At 44.8% G+C, this 21887-nt stretch overlaps 1 protein-coding gene across 1 annotated transcript in view; it reads left to right on the forward strand.

The window, feature by feature from the left end:
- Positions 1-1237: 1237 nt before the first annotated feature.
- Positions 1238-21887, forward strand: part of SLIT3 (slit guidance ligand 3) — an 892819-nt gene continuing 872169 nt past the window's right edge. The window contains exon 1 of the mRNA XM_069199342.1: positions 1238-1931. Coding sequence (XP_069055443.1) covers positions 1744-1931 — 188 coding nt within the window. The 5' untranslated portion in view covers positions 1238-1743. The remainder of the gene's footprint in view (positions 1932-21887) is intronic.

Here is a 21887-nt window from a genome sequence, read left to right on the forward strand (position 1 = left end):
CACCCCTATCCTACTTCTTATATGTGTTGTTAATCTTTTTTTCAGGACAGGGGACTAAGCCCAGAATCACATGATGTTGAGCCAACGCCAAAACTCAAACCTGGATCCCCAGTTCTATAGTTGGCAGATCAGACTATAATATCAGATCCTGGGTAGAGGGAGAAAGGCCGCGGGAAACCACTTGAAAGTTCGGTTTGTTAGGAGCTCGAGGTTCCAAAAGGACCTCGAACTGAGCCAGGCTGCAGGCTCGGGCGTAATTCGAGCTTTCAGTGGCTCACCCACCTCTAACGAATAGAGAACATGACAAGCTGACATATTCTGGGTAACTTGTGACAACTTCATCAGGGCATATACTTGAATGTTTCATGTTTAAGTAATGTTACATCATTGATTGTCACTCAGTTCCGTGAAATAATCCAGTGTACTTAAGTGAGACACTGATAAATGTTGACAATATAAAAAAATATTCATGTTAAAGTCTTTTATCATATTTTTTTCAAGACATTCAGTGACTGGTTTACATCTTTTGGTGGCTCGTGCTTTGACTTTTAGAGTCAAATCTGACGACCGATTGGCTCGTCTCTCCCAAGGGTCAGTGCTTTATATCGAAAAACTGGCGTGCAGGTACTTATTATCCCTTAAACACTGAGAAGTGCTGGCACTCTCCCATTTGAAGTGTCACACTTTAGCTGATAAGTCCGTGCACCCTCCCTTATAAATGAAAGCAGTGCATGAACTCTGTACCTTCAATTGCTGTGTTCCAGCAATGTTCCCCTCTCACCTCCACTCCTTCAGCCCCCCAAACATTTACATCATCCTACGCTCTTGGTGTCTGCTTCCACTTTTCTTCACATCTAGCGGTTACTTCGCAAGCCTCCTTCTACCATTGACCCTCCACCGTATCCCCTTCCAGACACTAACTCTGCTCCCATCTTCTCTCACTGATTGCATCCCTTCACGAATGTCACCCATCCAAACCTCATCATGTCACATCTGTCCAACCCCTACCTGCATTTGTCCCCCGTGCCCCTTCCCAAACTCTCGCTCCCCCCACCTCTTCCCCTTTCACCCACTCCTAACGCACTGCCGCCTCCAGCCTATCTGCACCTCCCAGCACTCCGCACACTGCCTCTTGGAAAGCAGGAAAAAAGTTTCGAACATTGCCGACGTCATGTCTTCCTTGTCCAATGGGCGAGGGAGCTGGGATTTTGGGGGTGGGCCGCCTCCTCCAGCCTCCGGCTCCGCTTCAGTGAATGAAGAGGGAGTTATGCTTCCTTCTCGGGCAGTCTGTGGTGCCTGTGCCTCTCTTACACCCCGCCTGCTGTACTCCGGCCCGGGCGCTCTTTCGTCTGCTTGATCCTCTGCTCCAGGGAGTACAGGGCTGCGCTGATGACCTGAGGCAGGACTCCTGAACCGCGTCAAGCCCGCCGTGCACCTTTCTGCAGAATTCACCTGGTGCGCTCTGAAGTCCTGGGATTTGCTGATAACTTTTGATGGATGCGCTGCTCTTATCTCAAGACCGGTTCTGCTGGCTGGAGACCTGGGGAGCTGTAACCCTGCTGGGAATTTAAGAAGTCCCGCAAGCTGTCCCTTCCCCCTCGCGCCGATCGTGATCACATTTCACCTCATCTGGGAATGAGATCCCAGGCTCTCCCGAGAGTGGTCTGAGGCCGCCCCACCTGCCTGTGTCCCCGTGGTTGGAGGTTCACGCACGCCGAGGGGCACCCTATTGGTTCTGCAGATATGTCGCCTGGCCCCGGACTGGGGGGATGTTGGCATTTCGTGGCATTCCTTGGGATTTTGTGCATGGTTGCCTTGGATCGCGTTGGAGGATGCCCCAGCAAATGTACCTGTTCGGGACCCAATGTGGATTGCCATGGGCTGGGCTTGAAGGGTGTGCCCAGGGGCATCCCGCGAAACGCAGAGAGGCTGTAAGTATTCACAGTGGAGTTGTGCGTTGTTTTGTTAGTGCGGGGACTGGAAACAAAGAGTGGATGTGCAAGGCTGGTGTAGAAAGAGGTATTAAGCCATTCGAGGAGGGGTGGTAACTGTAGCGTGGCCAGTGTGTCATTGGCCTTAGTGCAAGATAGGGAATGGCCACCCTGATGGCTACTTGGATTATAAAATACAGTAATAAGCAGGGCTCCATGGCAACTGGTGCCTCTTAGCCCCGGCTCCACCGCACCTACTGCACAATGAAAGCGACACCTCTGGGTGGTAATCAAATATATGTATACCCGTAAGGACATTTGTTATTAGCTCCTGGAGGCGTTTACCAGTTGGCGCTATATCGAAGATTCGCTGTGGTCGAGGCTGTGATTGCTGAATACCTCTGAGAGGGTCTAGTTGACTTCTGGTGATCTTTAAATGGACTGTGCCTTCAGAGTCCGCATTTAGTCTGACATTTCGCGTGAAATGCATATTTGCTTCTTCGAATTCGCTCTCACCCCGAGCGGCGCTCGAGTCGTGATTTTGGGCTGATGTTCCTTGATAAAGAGCTGCAAGGGGGGTGTTCCATCAGATCGAGGGAAGGGGTGGTGGGGGACATTTTTCCTGCACAGTACGGGGCGTGTTTCTCCCTTTCTTATTGTTGGTATTGTCAGTGTTGCGTGGCTTCTTTCGCTCACATTGATCTCACTGTCTTCTTGTTGGGAGGAGATTGTTAAATGACGGCTTTATTCGTGTCCGCGTTACCAGTCCTGCCGCAGACTGCCAGCACCCCTTCCCCGCCCCCTCACACACACCTGAGCACAGAACAGGGTGATAACGCGGGGTCCGGTCGGCTGCCCACAATACAAAGAGGAGCTGAGGAGTGGGTGCGCGGGTCCAGCTTGTCGCGCCCCCTCCCAGCCCCGGGGCTGTTTAGAGTAAATCCGGTCTGGTGGCAGTGACAGCTCCCGCATTCCTACCTTTGTCTGCACATTCCGCCGTCTGGTCGGGGCCGGAGACCTCGTGCAGCGGGGCTGACAGGCAGCGTTTCACCCGGGGACCTGGGGTAGAGTCGGGGGGTCCTCAGCCGTCCACGCGGGCGCAGGTCACGGCACGGCCAGGGCCTGTGGGTCCTACGTTGTAACTTCAAACCAGGGCTTGTCCTGCGTTTCTTTCACAGTCTCACAAAATGTGCGTAATCTACGAACCTTTGCACGCGCGTGTGTGTGTAGTTGTATATTACTCGTTCGTCCGTGGCCTGCTTTTTTGCTGAATACTAAATGTTTAATATTATTCAACAGTGCTCATGTGGTCGACTTCGTGAGGATGAGGGGCTGAGTACAGCCACTCTGATTTTAACTCACCACAATGGGACAGATAGGTAGAAGGACACACCGATCCCAGCACTGAATGCTTTAGTCCATTGACCTATCAGAATAGGCGACGGAACACACGTCTTTTTTACACTTTAAAGCCGATTTTATTGCTGCATCTCATTTTATTTACTCACTACTGCTTTGTAGTTGCTTGGTGCATAGACTATAAACAACAACACTGCACCAGCAGCATTGTTACAGTAATCCAGAAACACCGCCTAATCTACAATATTTGGAGAATCGAACCTTTATACCCGGGTTTTGTTTATTCTCATTAATATGCTTCTGAAACACACACAGCTTTCCCTGTTCCCTTTACACGTTGGGTAACTGACGACTACTACCAATCAGCAAACTGCTACGCATTGTATGTTCTTCGGGTGGATGAAAAGCTGAACCTGAGAATCAGAGACCTACTAAATGAAGTTTGTACACATAACTCTGAAGTAGGCACATTAACACGCTGAGCTGCTTTGCCAGCGATTAGTAACAGCAGCGATCTTTTGGAGTAAATGCCTTAAGCAACAGGCCGGGAGCTGCTTATTGTGCTTATTGTGTCTAATATACTAGCGAAAAAAAGCTCACACTGTGTGACTAGTGTTCCCAGCCTTGGCAGGAAATGTGGTCAGTTTAATTGTATGGCGAGGTTTAGGGTTGCATACACTTCCAAAGTAAGTGTGTACTGCAAGGCATTTTTTACCCCATGGCCACAGTATACAAGCTATCCCACATCCACTGGGGTGCATAAATATCTAGTGTCCCTATTCTGGAAGATCGTGGGAAACGGTGCAAGTTGCAAATTAAGAAAAAGGTTATAGGACAGAACTATAACGTGGCGGGTTTAAAAATCTCCCTCTGATTACTAGTTGTGTGTTTTAACAGAGCCCATTTTCCATATTTTATATGTTTACAACCAATGGCAACTATAGGTGGCACATCACAAAGACAGCATTGGGCAAACCGCATTCCAACTTTTGTGTTAGCAGAAATGATATATCTATAACATGGAACCCAGCACCTCAGATTGTAGCATGAAGAACATGCCACGTCATATGAACAGTCACTGTGACATCCTCACCATAAACATTCACTTTCTTATAGTACAGGGCAGCAAGAAGGGGCCACTTTCTTCCAGTTCCTCTACCATGCATTCTTTTTATTTTATTTTTATCAAGATCTTGGCGCTGTGAGCGACAGGCTTGAGTTGGTGGCTGGGTGGGCACAATTGTCGTCTTGTGACTACCTTTTCAGTTGCTGAACCTCGGAAACCGCTTCAGTCCAGATTTCCGCAGTTAAACTGTGTGATCCTGGGCAAACTACTTCATCTCTCTTCTGTCTCAGTCCCTTAATCTAATAAAAATTGGGAGCGTTTAAACACGGGCTAAGAGCCTGAGACGGACAAATATGCTATTTGCCCTTTTTTGTGTTCCATTGAAGAATGATTACTTTCCATTTCTTCCCACAGATCAAAGCCGTCTTGAACACGCGGCTTCATGTTCAGCCAAAGCAGTTTTTCATAATTGGCCAAAATGGGCAGTAAATGCGTAATTGCGCCCTCAGACCAGCGACTGCGGTGCATGGACACTGTCTTGGGTGAATGGTGGTATCTGGACCTCTTTGACAGGGATTAGACTTGTGATCGGGGTCAGAGCTCAGGGACGAGAGTCAGATGTCAGTCTGCAGACACTGAGCATTACGGGGTTGCAGATTGTGCAGGACTCCCTGCAGGGCCACACTGCACGCCGTGGGTGCTCTGCCCAAGTCACGTGGTCCGCTTACCTTCCGACTTTGCCAGAACTTTAAGAATCCACGTTTTTTTCCAATTCACTCCGAAAACTGTGCTTTTAACAGGACTCTGTCCCAAGTATTTTCCTCTGAAGTTGCGTGTCAGGCATACTAATTGCACACAATCTTTCTACCCAACATGTTTTAAAGTATGTTAAAATGACAAAGGTGAGCTAAACACGTTTTTTTAAATACTTGGACGGAATGGAATATAGACTTGGTTGTTTGTCCTCGCTGTGGAATTGGCCACAAAGGCCACATATCAGAGCATACATGTGATATTTGATAAATATATGAAAATTGCTCGCATTAATATCTACCCTGGAGGTAGGAGTTCAATACGCTAACTATCGAATAGGAATATCACCCAGTTTAATCCCCAAGTAATAATTGCTTGGTGAATTTAACAAATTGTAAATAAAAAATAGGAATGGCACCCACGTTCAACCATACCATCTATATACGTGAGTTCAATACATGGTATATATTGAACAGTATTTTTGCCCACTGAAACCAATATTCTATGGATGGGATAGTTTAATAAATATTACATACTGAATGGCAAACTCATCACCATGGATGGGATAGTTTAATAAATATTACTTATTGAATAATAAACTAATCACACTAACCCTTATTTTCAGGATCGTAGAGTCCAATGCATGTTAAATAGGAATATCAACCTCTATTACCCACATTCTCTGAAAGGGAGAGTTCAATATGTGTTATGAATTGAATGGGAGAATCGCCCACTTTAACACACATTCTCTGGGAGAGTATAACATGTCTTAAATATTGATTATAAAAATGTCCGCTTTAACCAACAGTCAATAGGTCGAAGCATAACAAATATAATTATTGAATTTGAACGTCACCTACTTCACCCCACGTTCACCTGGTGGGAGAGCCTGATACCTGTTAGTTAATCCAAATATCACTCTTTTACATTCTCTTAACGGGAGAGTAAAATACATGTTGAAAATTGAATAGAAATGTAGAACAATTTATCCAACATTCTCTGTACGAGAAAGTACAATACATGCTGAATACTGAAAACAAATTCCTGATGGGAGAGTTGAATACACTGTATGGGAAAGAACAATACACGTAAAATAGTAAATACGAAATCGCAAAATTGACCCCATATTCTCTGGATGAAAGAGACCAACATGTTAAACATTAAAAGCGAATATCTCCCTTTTTGACCCACGTGTTCTGGATGAGAGAGTCCAATACATGTTAATCACTGCATAGGAATATTGCGATTTTAGCTCATAGCCACTGTTTTGGGGTGTTGAATGTGGCGCTGCGGTCCCAGGTATCAAGTTGAAATAGCTGCTAAAATGTTTCTCTAACCAGTATAACACACTAAACTGACAGAGACAGCACATTTTGAGGTCAGTTGTAAGTAATACAAACACCTACATGTGGCTGAAAGCTAACAAGATACACAATGAAAAATATATGTAGTAAAGAAGAGGAAGAGATAATATTGACCAGAAACACGGCCTCCCAATATGCAGTACTAAGATTCTTTTCATACGAGATACAAACATCACCTTTCCAGTGCTTCTTGTCACCTGAGCTATCAGATGGGCTGTCAGTGTACATAAATCAAAGGGGTTCCAAACAGTTCTCAATCACTGATCGAGTACAGTGATCATTTAAAATGTTAATCACTTACTGTGGGTCAACAGTGGCCTCCCTTGCACATCTTTTGAAAATGAAATCGTAGAAATGGTTAATTTTAAAGGATTTACTAAATGTACTGGCTAATAAAAAAAGCATATTGTGTAACAGTCAATATGAAAGATATTTTTCCACTATAGAATCAAAGCAATATTAGATGCCTCAATTGGGCCCAGTGGACTAAGACACAGCAAGATGCTGTTCAATGTAGATATGTATGAGTAGCACCTCCAGTTTCTGCTTGTCTGGTCATCTCCCAATTATCCAAAACCTTGGGCAAAGACGAGATGCCGTGTGGGGAAGGTTAAAGGATGACTCTATGTCCCCAGTGACGCAATGGTCCAGTCTGGGCTTTTCTTTTAAGATCATTGTATTCAGATGTGTTAGCTCATGTGGATAAAGTGAAGTCAACAAGGACAACAGATCCCAGGATGCATTGCTTTGATAATCAAAACCCAAACCCCAGAATCCGATTGCTGCTTTCTTGGTGAGATGGAGTCATTTGGGATGCTTACCTGAGTAGGGGGCACCCCCTTCCACCTCAGGGGCTGCACGTGCCTACGTCACACCCCTGGTTGGGCCTTGGCTTGGCATCAGTGACTACAAGTCACACACTGGAGTCTCTTCTCCAATTAAGCTTTAGTAAGTATATTCTTTGCAGAGTTGGCCTTTGCTCAGCGAGCTCTCCGGTGGAAACCACTTTTGCTGCCCGACCCACCCCACCCCGATTCCTCCTTTTTATCTGCCTGTTTGTTGAAAAAATTGGGCGGTGTGGGATGAATGCCGGCGGTGGCAAGAGACAGTAGAGACATGAGACGAAACGACATGAGACGAAAAACAGTCAAATGCAGACACAGTCACCAGCGATCTCTAGAAACTGTTTAAATGCACTTTCTTTGGAGCAACGCTGGAGAAAAACTGCTGCAGGCCGCTCATGCACCCTTCTAGAGGGCTTTGGACATGCTAAAGGCTCGCAGATTCCATGCTGCACCGGATCCACACTCTGCAGCCTGGGCTATTTCAACGCTTTAAGCAATATGCTTTCATCCAAGGCACATAGGAAAATTCAAAAGTATTTAGGAACATGCACTTCAGGCTGTGGTCAGAGGGACTTGCTTGGATCAACAAAGTTGGTCGATGTTCTGTGTGCTGCAAGGAACAGGGCTTAATTTAACTGACCAGCTTTGCAGAAGTGTGCTGCAAAATGGTGAAACCCGAGAGTTGTAACCTCGGGTTCTCTAGGTCACCATCTTGATGCAAAACACCCGCCAGAGTTCAGCCATGATTTCACCCTAGTGCCAGCACACAAGGCCTTTCGAAATGATAAATACATGCTTAGAGTGGATTGAAATTCCTCTGGAAAAAAACAAGTGGTCTGGCGTCAGATGTCAGACTCTGCTCTCCGACATTTGAGCCAAAGTGAAACCCGAACCCAATACTTCGAATGACGCATTAAAAAGTCGGTGGCACTGGAAGGTACTGCAGAATTTAATGCGCCAAAAAGTTCACATAGAGCTCGCTGTCAGCTTTATTCGAAGTGGAGAAGTTGCTTTGCAATCCATTCCATCTTGACAATGGAATTTACAGAACACACGCATTTCTGAGGGAGTAAGGGGGGCTAGTACGTAGGTAGGTTTACTCGTCATAGGCTTCCGCATTCCTTCGTGTGCTTCAAAACTGAAACCGTGTCCCTGTGTCCTCTTGAATCACGGCAGTTTCCTTTCAGCTAGTGGCGTAGCTATCATTAGTGCATCAGGGGCAGTGGCACCAGGGTCCTGGTACCTGAGCGGCCTACTGCCTCCCAATAATTGTTTCGTTTTACTGCTAAACGAGCACGAGGCAGGTGCGGATTTTTTGCATACATGAGGGCGCGTGACACCCTTGCTATGCTACGGGTTTGGAGTAGGATGTTGGGACATTGGTGCAATGTTATACTTTATTTGCACAATTAACAAAAGTCATTGCAATTACTATATAAAAGACATTGGGGGTTATTACAACTTTGGAGGAGGTGTTAATCCGTCCCAAAAGTGATGGTAAAGTGACGGATATACCACCAGCCGTATTACGAGTCCATTATATCCTATGGAACTCGTAATATGGCTGGTGGTATATCCGTCACATTTGGGACAGATTAACACCTCCTCCACAGTTGTAATAACCCCCATTGTCGCCTAAAAAGTGCCATTAAACAACCAGACAGAAGCCATATTTCTCGCTAATTGTTAAAAACCAAATACAACCGTGATAAGGTATTGAACACCCAGTGTAAGTATTGTAATACATACAAGATTAGCGGGATTGTGACATCGATGCACAAACACTGCGTGTGCATCGTCGGTCAGCCTTCTTGCCTATATACGGACTGCTACAAGTCAATTTACTTTTTGGGCTCGACCCCAAAGTCCAATTCTGAAAATCAAGTAGGTTGAAGTAACTATACTAGGCCTGGATTTTCCACGTTTAAAATAAAAGGCACCGTGCATAATTTTAGCTAGGCAGATGAAACTGCAACGCATTCGTGTGCAGTTTTGGAAAATTAAAACACCAATGTTTGCGTGGTCACGTTTTATACGTTATTCGAAACGACTGATTCGTTATGAAAATATTCCAATATGTAAGTCGAAACAAAGACTGTTCCAACCCTCTCCACAGTTCGAACCATGTGTTGCAATAAAAGGCGGTGCACACATTTTAGGTTATATTTGACATTTTTACACTTAGGTCTGACTGTCCCAGCCAGTTTATTGCACGTTGAAAATCCCTTTGAAACCGTGCCACATTTAATGCTCCAGGGTGGGCATACCATGGGTTGAGAGGGCTCACCTACGTGCTGACCGCAATGTTTGTCCCTACTGTTCAGAAACCAATGCTTTTCTACTGTGTGAATTTCACGTGGAGTTGGTAGTTTACGGAATGCCTGCAAAACTATGCAGAGGTCAGATAAGGTTAAATATATGATAGATGCAAATTATACAGGCACTCTTGGTGAGCAGGAGCTCCCCGCCCAGAGGAGGTAACAGATCAGTAGGTGTGGGACGTGGGACATGATAATTGCAGGCTGCTGTAAGAGCCGTGAAAGAGTAGGGTCAGACTCATTTATTGCTCAACGGGACCCGAGCCCCCCTTAAATCAGCCTTGAAAGATTATTGACATGATCTCTAGTCTATCTGCGCATGTGCCACTGTAACATACAAATAATGGGATTTGGAGACCTATGCTTAAAAGTGTTATCAATTACAAAGGGGGTAGACTCCCGATTGCACAATGAGGGCATGTAACATGTAGGGGGGCTATGGGAGAGTAAGGGTGGCGGGGGGATATTTAAATCTGTGTATCACGAGGGAGACTTCAGTACAACATGTTTTGCACTGAGTGGGGAGCCCTGTGGCCCTGGGGCACAGTAGCCATTTGCTCCTGTTTTTTGCACCGAAGGCTACTTTGGACCGCTGAATTAGCTGCGGATATTTGTGTGGAACCTTTTGTACTACAGATGTCAAAAGTGCATATTTTGTGCAGGAGTGATTTCAAAGGAGAGTTCCCTGATTGTGAATAATGGAATGCCTTTGCTTCTGCACCAATGGAATACTATCGATGTGGGGGCGGCACAAAAACGAAAGCGGTCGGCACACTCAAGATGTTCCACAAATGAAGAGGCCCACTCCCAATATACCCCCCAGCATCCCATGAGAGCGGAAACAGTGGCCCCAGGAACTCCTCAGACATTTTACTACAGGCAAGTGGAATCGTGCACTCTCTGAGTCAGTGAGGGATCATTCAGTCTGGTCTTCAAGTGCAGAGTTTGTGCCTGCACTAGGAGTGCACTTTTAGGCTTTGCCTAGACAGTGCATGCGCCGTCTCTGCGAGACATGTTTACACACAGTGAGCTTACAGCCCGACCATAGCTTACCATTTGTTAGGTCCAGGACTGCTCTCATTTCCTTCGTCCCTGTTTGTTACGGCATGCAGGCATTATGTTTTCTTCTTGTGTTTGGCCTTCACCTGGAGCATGGACCAAGTACTTTTGTCCATCCACTGCTCGAGTGTTTTTGAAGCTACTCTTTTCTTTGTATTGAAGCACTCCATATGACTGCTTGTGTTTTCAGTCATCTCCCATATCTCAGCCATGTGGCCTCTATTCCCTGCCACCTGTCCCCTTTCCATGCTGCTTCTTTTCCCTTCCACTCCCTACTGTGTACTGTACGTCACTACACTCTGTGACACTCACTCTAAGAAACGTTGCTCTTCTCTGCACCACTCTACTCTATGCCATTGCACTCTGTGCCACTCTACTCTCACCACTCTGAGCCACAGAACTTTTTGCCACTCCATTCTACTTTGCACCACAATACTCTGTGCCACTACACTCTATGCCGAAACAGTCTACTCTGCACCACCCTACTCCGCAGCTCTTTATGCCACTGCACTCTACGATGCTCTACTCTGCACCACTCTATGTTGCTGCCCTCTATGTCACTGTACTCTGTACTACTCCATGCCACTGCACTTTATGCAACTGCACTTTATGCAACTGCACTCAATAGCACTCCACACTGCAATCTATGCCAATGCACTCTATGGTAATGCACTCTATGCCACTCTACTCTACTCTGCACCACTGCAATCTATGCCACTGCACCCTACCCACTCTACTCTACTTTCCAGTACTGCAATCTATGCCGCTGCGCTCTAGGCCACTGCACTCAGTGTCACAGCACTCTACTCTGCACTACATCACTGCACTCTACACCACTGTACTGTACTTTGCACCACTCTATGTCACTGCACTTTATGTCACTACACTCTACTCTGCACCACTGCACTCAACGTCACTCTCCTTGACACCACTCTACTCTACGCTAATGCACTCTACATCACTCTAGTGATCCACTGCTCTGTATGGTACTGAACTCTACTCCACTTTTCTCTGCAGCACTCTTTGCCACTGAAATCTATGACACTGCACTCTGCACAACTGCACTCTACGCCACTCCAGTCTAGTCTATGCCACTGCACTCTATTCTGTTTTGCTGTATTTTACACCACTGTACTCAGTACTGCTACACTCTATGCTGCTGCACTCTACACCACAGCACTCTACTCTGCACCACTCTGCTCTGCAGCACTTTACACCACTGCACTCTATGACACTCGCCCTGCACAACTCTACTCTGTGCCACTGCACTCTCTACTCTATACCACTCCATGCCACTGCACTTTATGCAACTGCACTCCACAGCACTCTACTCTGCACCATTCTATGCCACTGCACTCTATACACCACTGCAGTCTGTCACTGCGGTCTATGCCAATGCACTCTTCACCAATGCATTCTATGCCACTCTACTCTACTCTGCACCACTGCAGTTTATGGCACTGCATCCTAACCACTCTATTCTACTCTGCAACCTGCGCCACTGCACTCTCAGCCACTGTACTCAACATTGCAGCACTCTTCTCTGCACCACGTCACTGCACTCTACACCACTGGCCTCTACTCCTCACCACTCTACTTCACTGCACTCTATGCCAATTCATTCTACTCTGCATCACTGTACTCTACACCACTATCCTCAACACCACTCTATGCTACTGCACTCTACATTACTTTACTCTCTTCTGCACCATCCTACTCCACTGCTCTCTATGCCACTGCACTTTACTCCACTCTTCTGTGCACCACTCTATGCCACTGAAACCCATGTCACTGCCACACAACTGCACTCTATGCCACTCCAGACTACTCTCTGCCACTGCACTCTACGCCACTCTTCTGTGCTTTACACCACTCTACTCAATGCCATTACACTCTATGCCACTGCACTGTACACCACTTTATGTATGTCACTGCATTCTATGCCACTCTACCCTACTCCACTCTTCTTAACTGCACTATATGCCACTCTGTCCTACTCTGCACCACTCCACACCACTGCACTATCAAAACCTCCACTCTACTGTGCAGCACAGCACGTTACTCCACTCTAGTCTGCCCTGTATGCCACTTTACTTAACTCCACTCTAGTCTGCCCTGTATGCCACTTTACTTAACTCCATTCTAGTGTGCACTGTATTCCACTTTACTTTACTCAACTCTAAGCCAATCCATTCTTTGCCACTGCACTTTACAATACTCTACTCTACGTTATGCCACTCTACTCCAGTCCACTCCAGTTCCTCCCCTCCATTCTACTCTATGGCACCCCACTCTACTCTACTCCACTCCATGCCCTCACCTCTATGCCACTTGACTCTACACCTCTCCTTCCCAAGCCACTCCACTCCACTACACTCTATGCCAATCCACCATATGCCACTCCTAAACTCTCTACATCTTGCCACTCCACTCCACTCTAATCTACTCCACGCCACGCTGCTGTAGAACAAGGCTAAAAGACATTAGCAAAGTTAATAGCTGAAACATATTGGCTTTGCTAATGCTTGATTTTGTTATGTGGTCAATTATCCCGGTCTACACAAGGCACAACAGAAGAGCACCTGGTGCTCACCGGGTCCAATAACCATTTTACGTGCACGGCACCTGTCCTCAAATGTAGAGTGGCAGATGCATTAACTTCAGCTGTCTACGTTTCTAGAGATGGCGTTTTCCTATGGGGAGTAAAACAAATGCTGGACTTTGTATTTTGAGTTAAATTGTGTGCTCCTTAAACATTGTAAAGAAGATGGAAATATCCAGATCCCGCATTCTTATTTGGGGGCCTGTCATCTGGATACTTATGAAAATTTGTACCCCAGTACCATTCACATCTAAATCCCCATTATGCCATTTCTGTGCTACTGAAATATTACAATTAAACAATATTCAGCTTGGAGAGAAAATATTAGGTTATACAGTGCCAGCCTGTGGAACAATTTGCAACATGAAGCATAATTAATTTAGTTTGTACATACTTTTTTTATCAGAAGCTGAAAATCTTTTACTACCTTCACTTACAGCAGAGCCTGTCATTATTTCACAGGTATGCAGCACTGTAGAAATATTGAGTAAGGGAAATTTTCTATCTATAGTGTCAATGTAAATGAAGGATCGTCCTGAATGAATCTACCACCAACCACTACATCTGTTAAATAAATTGATGTTTCAAATTGATGGCAATATCGTCTGGTCTAATACTGGCCTAATTCAGTGCATTCTTGCAGTCATGCGCCTTATTAGGAAGTCCTATTATTAATACTTATTAAAATATTAAAATATCAGCCTCTCTCCACTTGGCACCAAGTAAAAGAAAGGACAATGGGTAATTGGAGTGGAGAGAGGGTGGAGGAAGGAACACCCAACCAAATGTGTGCTGGATATTTAAACTAATTAGGGCTTATGGTTTAGTGAGGCTAATTGGTTGTAAGATTATTATGCTACATCACACTGCATTACTTTACAGTACGACATGTTTTCCATTTACACTGCCTCTTGGTGGTAGTAGCTGTCTGTGATGTATGCAAAGAATGATAAATTAAATACTTTATTTAATCTCATTCACTGGTAAGTTATCAAAGGCTAAATCCCAAGAATATTTTCACCCTTATTAGGGTTCATCAGGTAGTTATAGCTTAGTTCCATTAGTTTCAGTGACACAGTGTGCATGGAACCATCATCTAGTGTTACTTGTCCTGCTTAAGACATCACACTGAAACATACAAAAAAATGATCGATGGAATGCTTGAATTAATCTCAGTTCATATTTATTTTGCACACAATGACTCCTCAGTTTGGATCCAGCTGTATGCAAATGAGTCTTGACCCTTCTTCAGTGGAAACAGACCAGCCCGAAATGCCTGGCCAGATCCTCCCTGAAATGGAATACAGTTTTTGCCCATATCAGGGTTGTCTCTGATGCCAGAGTGTTGTTTGCTATTGTGGATTTCCCTACGGATTCTAAACTATCTCACATATCTTCCTACAATGTGATATAAAAACTGTCATTAAATATTGCAAATTCAATACCACCAGAGGGATTGACTAGTCACTGGACAGGAGATGGATTAGATACAGTGAATGTACTGTTCATTGGGAAACACTTCTATCTAATTGTGGTCAGTCTCTATGATTAACTTTTGTGGACAAAGGTTACACTTCAGGATTGCTATAAGAGCAGATACATCCCCAGTCCTGGACTTTGAGTGGAGCTAGTGCTCCTCCAACTGTCTGTGGGTGTTGTTTTCTGCCAGATTGACATCAAGCACCCACTTTTCCGAACGAACCTCTGTTGGAGGCCTGCTGAAAGTAAACAAGGGTCAAGTTGACAGATTCTACAGATGTCTTGCATTTTCTGAGGCATAAAACACTTCATGTAATTGATTATTCTTTAATTTAGACCTCCTTTTCAGTACCTGTCCAAACACACTGGGGGAGAGTGAGGCCACTTTTTTTCAAATAGTATTGGCCTTTGGATGGGACCACCACTTACATGGAACAAGAGAGTAATTTTCTGATGGACTTCTTTGTCTTCCTTAGAGATGACAAATGGATTATCGATTATGTTATATAAGAAGCACCACACTGGAGTCAGGCGAATGATGTAGTGCAACTGATGAAATGTGTCTGCAGAGAGGGCACTTGGTGCCTTGAGGTAAAAAGTCAAGTTTTATGCTCAATGTGAGAAGATAGAGTAAAAGTGGCACACAGGAGATATTGCAGAAACACTTGTAAACTCCACAAGTGCTAACTACACACAAGCCTGCGTGAGATGGAGAACAGCTATGTAGTTTTACCTTACTTTTATATCACAGTGCTGCAGGTGTCACATGTCTCAATGCAAAGTCAAAGAGCATTGATCCTTAAAAAACGGTAGTTGCACCAAGGAAAAGGGACCGCCTACTTCGAGGGAGGGATGTGTCCTACAGCAGATTGTTGATGGCTGTTCAACAAAATTTTAGGCCTGGGCACAGACAGTAAAGCATGTAGAAAAGCGACTCCGAAGGATCTAATTTCATACAAATGCCTTAAAATTAAAATTGGAGTTTTAGCAAAACCAGACGGATTTTATTCTTAGCCATGTTTCTTAACTCTGTTTTCATTTTTTTCTTGTTGGATGCATTCCTTGCCTGTGTTTGTTGTAATCTGCTCCCACCAAGGTCTGGCTCCCCTCAAGGCATGGCTGTGTGGGAGGGCTCCCACCAGAGGGTATGGTGGAGGGATCTGGTGCTCATGTGTCTTCATTACCTAGGGGCCCGCTCCGGGGCTTCCCCTACTGCCGCATCTGTGGTCCGGTCCGAGTCTCAAGTGCGTCTAGGAAGCCTTCTCTGGGGGGAAGGAGGGTGGAAAGACGGGTTCCTCCATCAAAATGCCTCAAAGCCCCTTCGAGGTCGAGGCGGCCTTCTAATGAAGTAAAGAAATAGTTAAAAACATTGCACTCGTACGTCTTGTTTAAACTGTTCCAGGCAACCCCTGCTGAGACGTCACAGTGTTTTCCAGGCCTTTTGCAGGGTGAAATCTAAAAGCATTTGTCGTGTCTGCTCTGCTTACCAGGGACCTAAGCACAAATGTGTCCACCGCTTCCTCTAGTGCTATTTTTGTAGGCTGAGTTCACACCGTTACCGAGCACACAAGTAAGCGTAATGCAGGGTGAAGGCGATATGATTGTTTTCTGTGGCAAAATTGACAAAAAAAGAAAAATAGAGCATAAATTCAAATGTAACCTGTGTCACATAAAACATTATGGCACTATGATGTGGCAACTTTGGGGGTCATTCTGACCCCGGACGGCGGCGGAATCCGCCGGCCTGGCTGGGACCGCCAGAATACCGCTGCGCGGTCAAAAGAACGCCGCGGGTATTCTGGGTTTCCCGCTGGGCTGGCGGGCGACCGCCAGAAGGCCGCCCGCCAGCCCAGCGGGAAACACCCTTCCATGAGGATGCCGGCTCCGAATGGAGCCGGCGGAGTGGAAGGGGTGCGACGGGTGCAGTTGCACCCATCGCGATTTTCAGTGTCTGCATGGCAGACACTGAAAATCTTGGTGGGGCCCTGTTACGGGGGCCCCTGCAGTGCCCATGCCATTGGCATGGGCACTGCAGGGGCCCCCAGGGGCCCCACGACACCCCATACCGCCATCCTCTGCCTGGCGGCCAAAACCGCCAGGAACAGGATGGCGGTATGGGGGTCGGAATCCCCATGGCGGCGCAGAAAGCTGCGCCGCCATGGAGGATTCCCCAGGGCAGCGGAAAACCGGCGGTACACCGCCGGTTTTCCGTTTCTGACCGCGGCTGTACCGCCGCGGTCAGAATGCCCAAGGGAGCACCGCCAGCCTGTTGGCGGTGCTCCCCCGGTCGTTGGCCCTGGCGGATTTTACCGCCAGGGTCAGAATGACCCCCTTTGTCTTGTGTTTTTTCTGTGTTCTTGCTGCTTAACTGATATTGTCTCTTTATTTTTGTACTGGACTTAACATAATGAATTTTTTAGTAGTATTTGGCCCCACAAGGTGAATTTCTATTTTTGATTCAGGAATGTAGTCTCAAATACTATGTCTTGCATTCGAAAATCCAAGAAATTAATATAAACACAAAAAGTAGCAAAGTAAAGAGAAAAAAGATGCTGTTAAATTAAACCAAAGGGATAAATTCTTCAAGCATTCAAAAGAAGAGAAAAAATGAAGGGAAAGCGAAAGGCTGGCACAATTAAGTCCAAAGTCCACACAGTGCAGTTATGTAATCAACAAGAACACTGATAGCATATTATACATTTTAATAACCTTAATTCCACACCTACCTCTGTAGAAGTTTCTGAAGTAGATGCCCTGGCCGCACAAATAGACACATATCATGCAGAATTAATTTTCTGTGCCCTGGACAGATGAAGAAGAACCTCCATAATGTTGTCACCGATTATCCCCCTTCCCTTTGCAAACTGGAGATAGGAAATTAAATGCTCCCTCTCGTCTCAGTCCCGCTATACATGTTACCTATCTGCAGTCATGATAGATGGAAGCAATATAGTATAATGACAAGTTAATGTTAAGGTTTTCCAGTTGCAAAACCATGGTAAAGCATGCTCGGCCGCTCGAATAGGTGTGAGTGTACTTAATCTTTTATGTTTCAAATGCAGGTATGATATGTGATAGATGACACAAAAGCAATAAGTGAACACCTTTAAACATTGAACTTTTTTGTGTAAATTAGGAGTGCTTCTTCCCTGTCAGTGGTAAAAAAGAATTCGGAAGTTTTGATCAGTAACTCACTGTGTCAACAAGATTCTTCCTTTTTTTTTAAAGTCTCGCCTTCCAGCATTTATGATTGTCTCTTTTCGAAAGACCTATTGTGTAAAATACCAATGCTTACAGTGTGCCTTGGGACAATATATTGTTTCTCGTTGGCTGACATTCTTGTCAGTCTTGCTTGCTTCATATTCAATAACTTTCCACCTTCTTCTTGTCTTTGCTCCACCCCTAGGCATAACTTCTTTACCATCATTTGGTTTGGATGACTTGCATCCTTCCACTGCTAACATTCAGGGAACTACTTTTTTCGTTAGTTTTCAGCATTCATTGGAAGTGCATGTGCATTCTTGTTTTCTAACTAAACTAATTTTTCCTCCTTCACATTCCTGCACTCTCCTTGTTGCTGTCCCACCCTCTGCTCACGCGTTGTTTCACTTACCCCTCCCAGTCCAGCTCAGATGTTTTTGTGAATGGACTCCTCTTTTGCTCCTCGTCCCTCTGTGTGTCTTTTTATTATTTCAATTTCTTTAGCTTTTTAGCTGTAATATTCTAAGGTGCTGCTCCTTCTTCAAATAAGCTTTTGTCGGTCTTTGAATGACTTTTTCATTCACCATTTCAAGATGACTACCTGTGTCACATTTGCACATCTCCATCACCTGCTGAAGCCAAACACCAACATCGCTGCTGCATCATGACGTACACATGCAGGCTTGTGATGCTGGCATGTGCACATGTAAAATGTTGCAGTGAGTGCTTTTCAGGGACAAGCGCATGCAAGTGCTCTGGACCATGTTGTAATCTCTATTTGGGATTCTAACCACGCCCATGTCACGCCTGTCACTTTCATTAGTTCGTGAGCTTGCCCTCTAAAAATCGATAGATTCCATTGTGAAAGGCATGAATACGTCATGCCTTTTTCTGTGTTTAGCTCTCCTTGAGTGCATCGGTAAAGTACTGAAAACATACGAGGCTCTGTGTTTTCCACTGGTTTCTGGATTACTTTATCTTTTCATTTCCTGCTTAGCGCGATCTCGGTGGGTAGAAGTCGCGCGCTTTGCATGACATCGACCCTGTTTCATGGATAATTGCACTTTTGCTGGTTACACGGATAATTGCACATTTGCAAGTAACATGGATAATTGCACTTTTGCCAATAAGTTTCACTGCAAGTGAACTTCTGTTTCCTTTTCTGTGATTCCTGCATTATTTCATGTAATTATTAGTTTATGTGGCAAGAAAAGTCCGGTTAGGAGTTTACAACTCTAATAGCTCTAACGCGAGCAAACGCGAGACCCGTTGCTTTGCAAATGCTTGTTTTTCTTTGCTGATAGTATTTAGTATCAGAAATAACAATGTTTTCCATTTTAACTTGCTCAGCAGTTCCAAAATGCATTGGCAAAGCCGAAAGGCGAGACATATTGGATTGGCCAATGCTTTTTGTTAATCCTTTGCTGATTTGCCAAATTAGGCTGCCCATCTGACCTGCGTGCAGCACATTTAATTATTTGCTTAGGTGCCAGCCGAACTTTTTAACTAAAGGTTTACAGACCTTGTAAAATTTGATCTGTTAGTAATTTCTGACAAATAAAGTCAAAACATGTTTCCTAGCCTTGGGCTACACCATGTCACTATTCAGTTGCATTTTCCCACTTTCAAACAGATCCATTTTTAGTACATGGTTGAACTTCTTAGTGCTTATGGAACAATCTCTGAGGGGCTCGACAAGAGCAATGTTTGGCGGTGAGATTTGTTATGTTATGTCTGCTTTGTCTGTAGAGCTCGACATGATGCTTTTAGAGAGCCGTGATGGCCTTTAGGTGGTCGGTGGACTTTGTTTTGTCCTAAGTGCTTCTCACAATGCAAAATACGGACTTTCATCAAAATGGTCATGTTATAGGGGCTAGTCATCATTTTTTTGTATTTAAGAAACAAACCCCAAACGCTGAGGGTTGTTAATATAATACAAAAAAACTCAATGGCCTTGATGCACTTGTAGGTTTTTGGCCCTCCACCTGGAAGTCATTGATATTTTTTCCTGTCCAAAATGCAATAAAATACATGACAGTGGCAGGAAAAACATGCACCAGCAGCTCAAATGCATGGGCCCTGCATCATTTTAGTGGATGAGCCATTGGGTCATTGGTTTCCAGTGAAGAAGCTAACTGATGCTATGATGTTTGAAAACTTGCACTTGTCCCACTTCTAAGCGAAGTGGGCAAACTGTGGGTTGGCATCAAAGGAGCCCCACCTTCTGCTTTGAGTGGGCTTAAATGATCCCCTTGGTATTTTAACACATAGTAACAGTGAAATATGTTTGTGCTGAGGTCAGTTAAGTCGATAAATTGAATAAGTTACTATTGTTTAGCCTGACAAGTAGATGGAGTTTGTACAAAGGTTGACCAAGTGAGTTACACATCTCAAATGTTGTACGTGAGTCCAATCAGGTTACAGTGTTTGCTTGTTCAGACGGTTTCCATCTGAGTGTCGTTTGTCACATGAGTCACCTCTTACCAATCAGCAGCTGTCTATTGCAAATGTATTATTTTAGTCTCTATAAGATTGGTTTCAATTGACCTAGGCCAACATTGATGAGAAAACTAAACTATTACAATTCTCCTGTGCACTGAATATGCTGGAATCCGTTATCTCAAAGTACTGGTTACATTTAATTCATAAACAGAGATTTACTCAAAATCTTTTTCCAATGATAATCATAATTGAGGTGCACTTTAAGGGCATTTCAGAAATCACCTTTAAGCCACATAACATGTTTCTTGTGAGCATTTTATTAATTCAGGTAAAGAGTTTTCATCATGTACCTGATATGTTTCCTCCCCCGCTTGTGAACTGTGGGCCCCAACTACCTACAAAATATTCCCTGCCCCTTTTAGCTACTACCTTCCAGTCTCTGTGTTGTGTACATCTGTAAGGTAAGCAGGGTAATTGCTTGCTATGTGGGGCACCTGAGCATTAGAGGGATGTGTTGGTGGCCATTTGTTGTGGGCATTGGTAGGGACTATCGACCTGTAAGGACTAAAGGCTGGGTTGTGGTCCTTGCTGGGAAAGAGATTGTCCCTCATTCAAGAGTGCAGCAGAGATGGTGTCATGGTGCATAGATATCTTCTTTGCCCCACTGTGGAGAGGTGCCAGAAGTTTCCAGACAGAAGAAAAGAAAGGTAATACTTAACCCTGGCAGGTTGAGTAATCTCAACATCTCCTTTCCCCACAAACGTAGGTTCTGGTTTAACACTTTAACATATGTCAAGAAAAAAGTCTTGATTCCAGTTGATTGTACACATAAATTGGGCACCATCCAATGTGTTTGTTGACATGTCAAAAGGAGTGCAGTACGAGGACAGCACAGTCGTCTGCACACTTTCCAATTCCAGCAGTCCAGCAGGGTTCAAAGATAGTGTCATTTCCACATCCATCTGGTTTTGAAATATCAGCTCTCAAACTTTATCAAGGATAGCATGATTGTATCTGTCCATTCCCTGTTCTATACTACTGCAATTAAAACAGACAGCACATGGGTGAAATTAAGCATCATCAGAAAGAAGCGAGGGCTGATATTATAAGATGGCGCAGTACATACCAATAAAGAACTACAGCCAAAAGTTGATGCTGCCACAATGTATTGCCCAATCTCATCTGTACTCTGTTTGAGATCATTTTAAAGTTGGACTGAAAATCAGGGAATACATTATCCAAGTTGTTTGCTACACTCTTTAGCCAGCTGTCACAGTGTCACCAAGAGGAAGTGCAAGCAGTAATGTCTGTCTTATCTTCCTCCTCTCTCTCTCTCTCTCTCTGCCTCTCGTTCGACCCCCTGTGCTTCTTTCTCTCTCTCTCTTACACATAGTCTATCTTTCTCTCTCCCTCCGCCTATTGAACTGAATCCTAAATACTTTAAGGAAATTGTGAACTATGAAGACAA

Source organism: Pleurodeles waltl, chromosome 7 (genome assembly GCF_031143425.1).
Source record: "Pleurodeles waltl isolate 20211129_DDA chromosome 7, aPleWal1.hap1.20221129, whole genome shotgun sequence".
Classification (NCBI taxonomy): Eukaryota; Metazoa; Chordata; class Amphibia; order Caudata; family Salamandridae; genus Pleurodeles; species Pleurodeles waltl.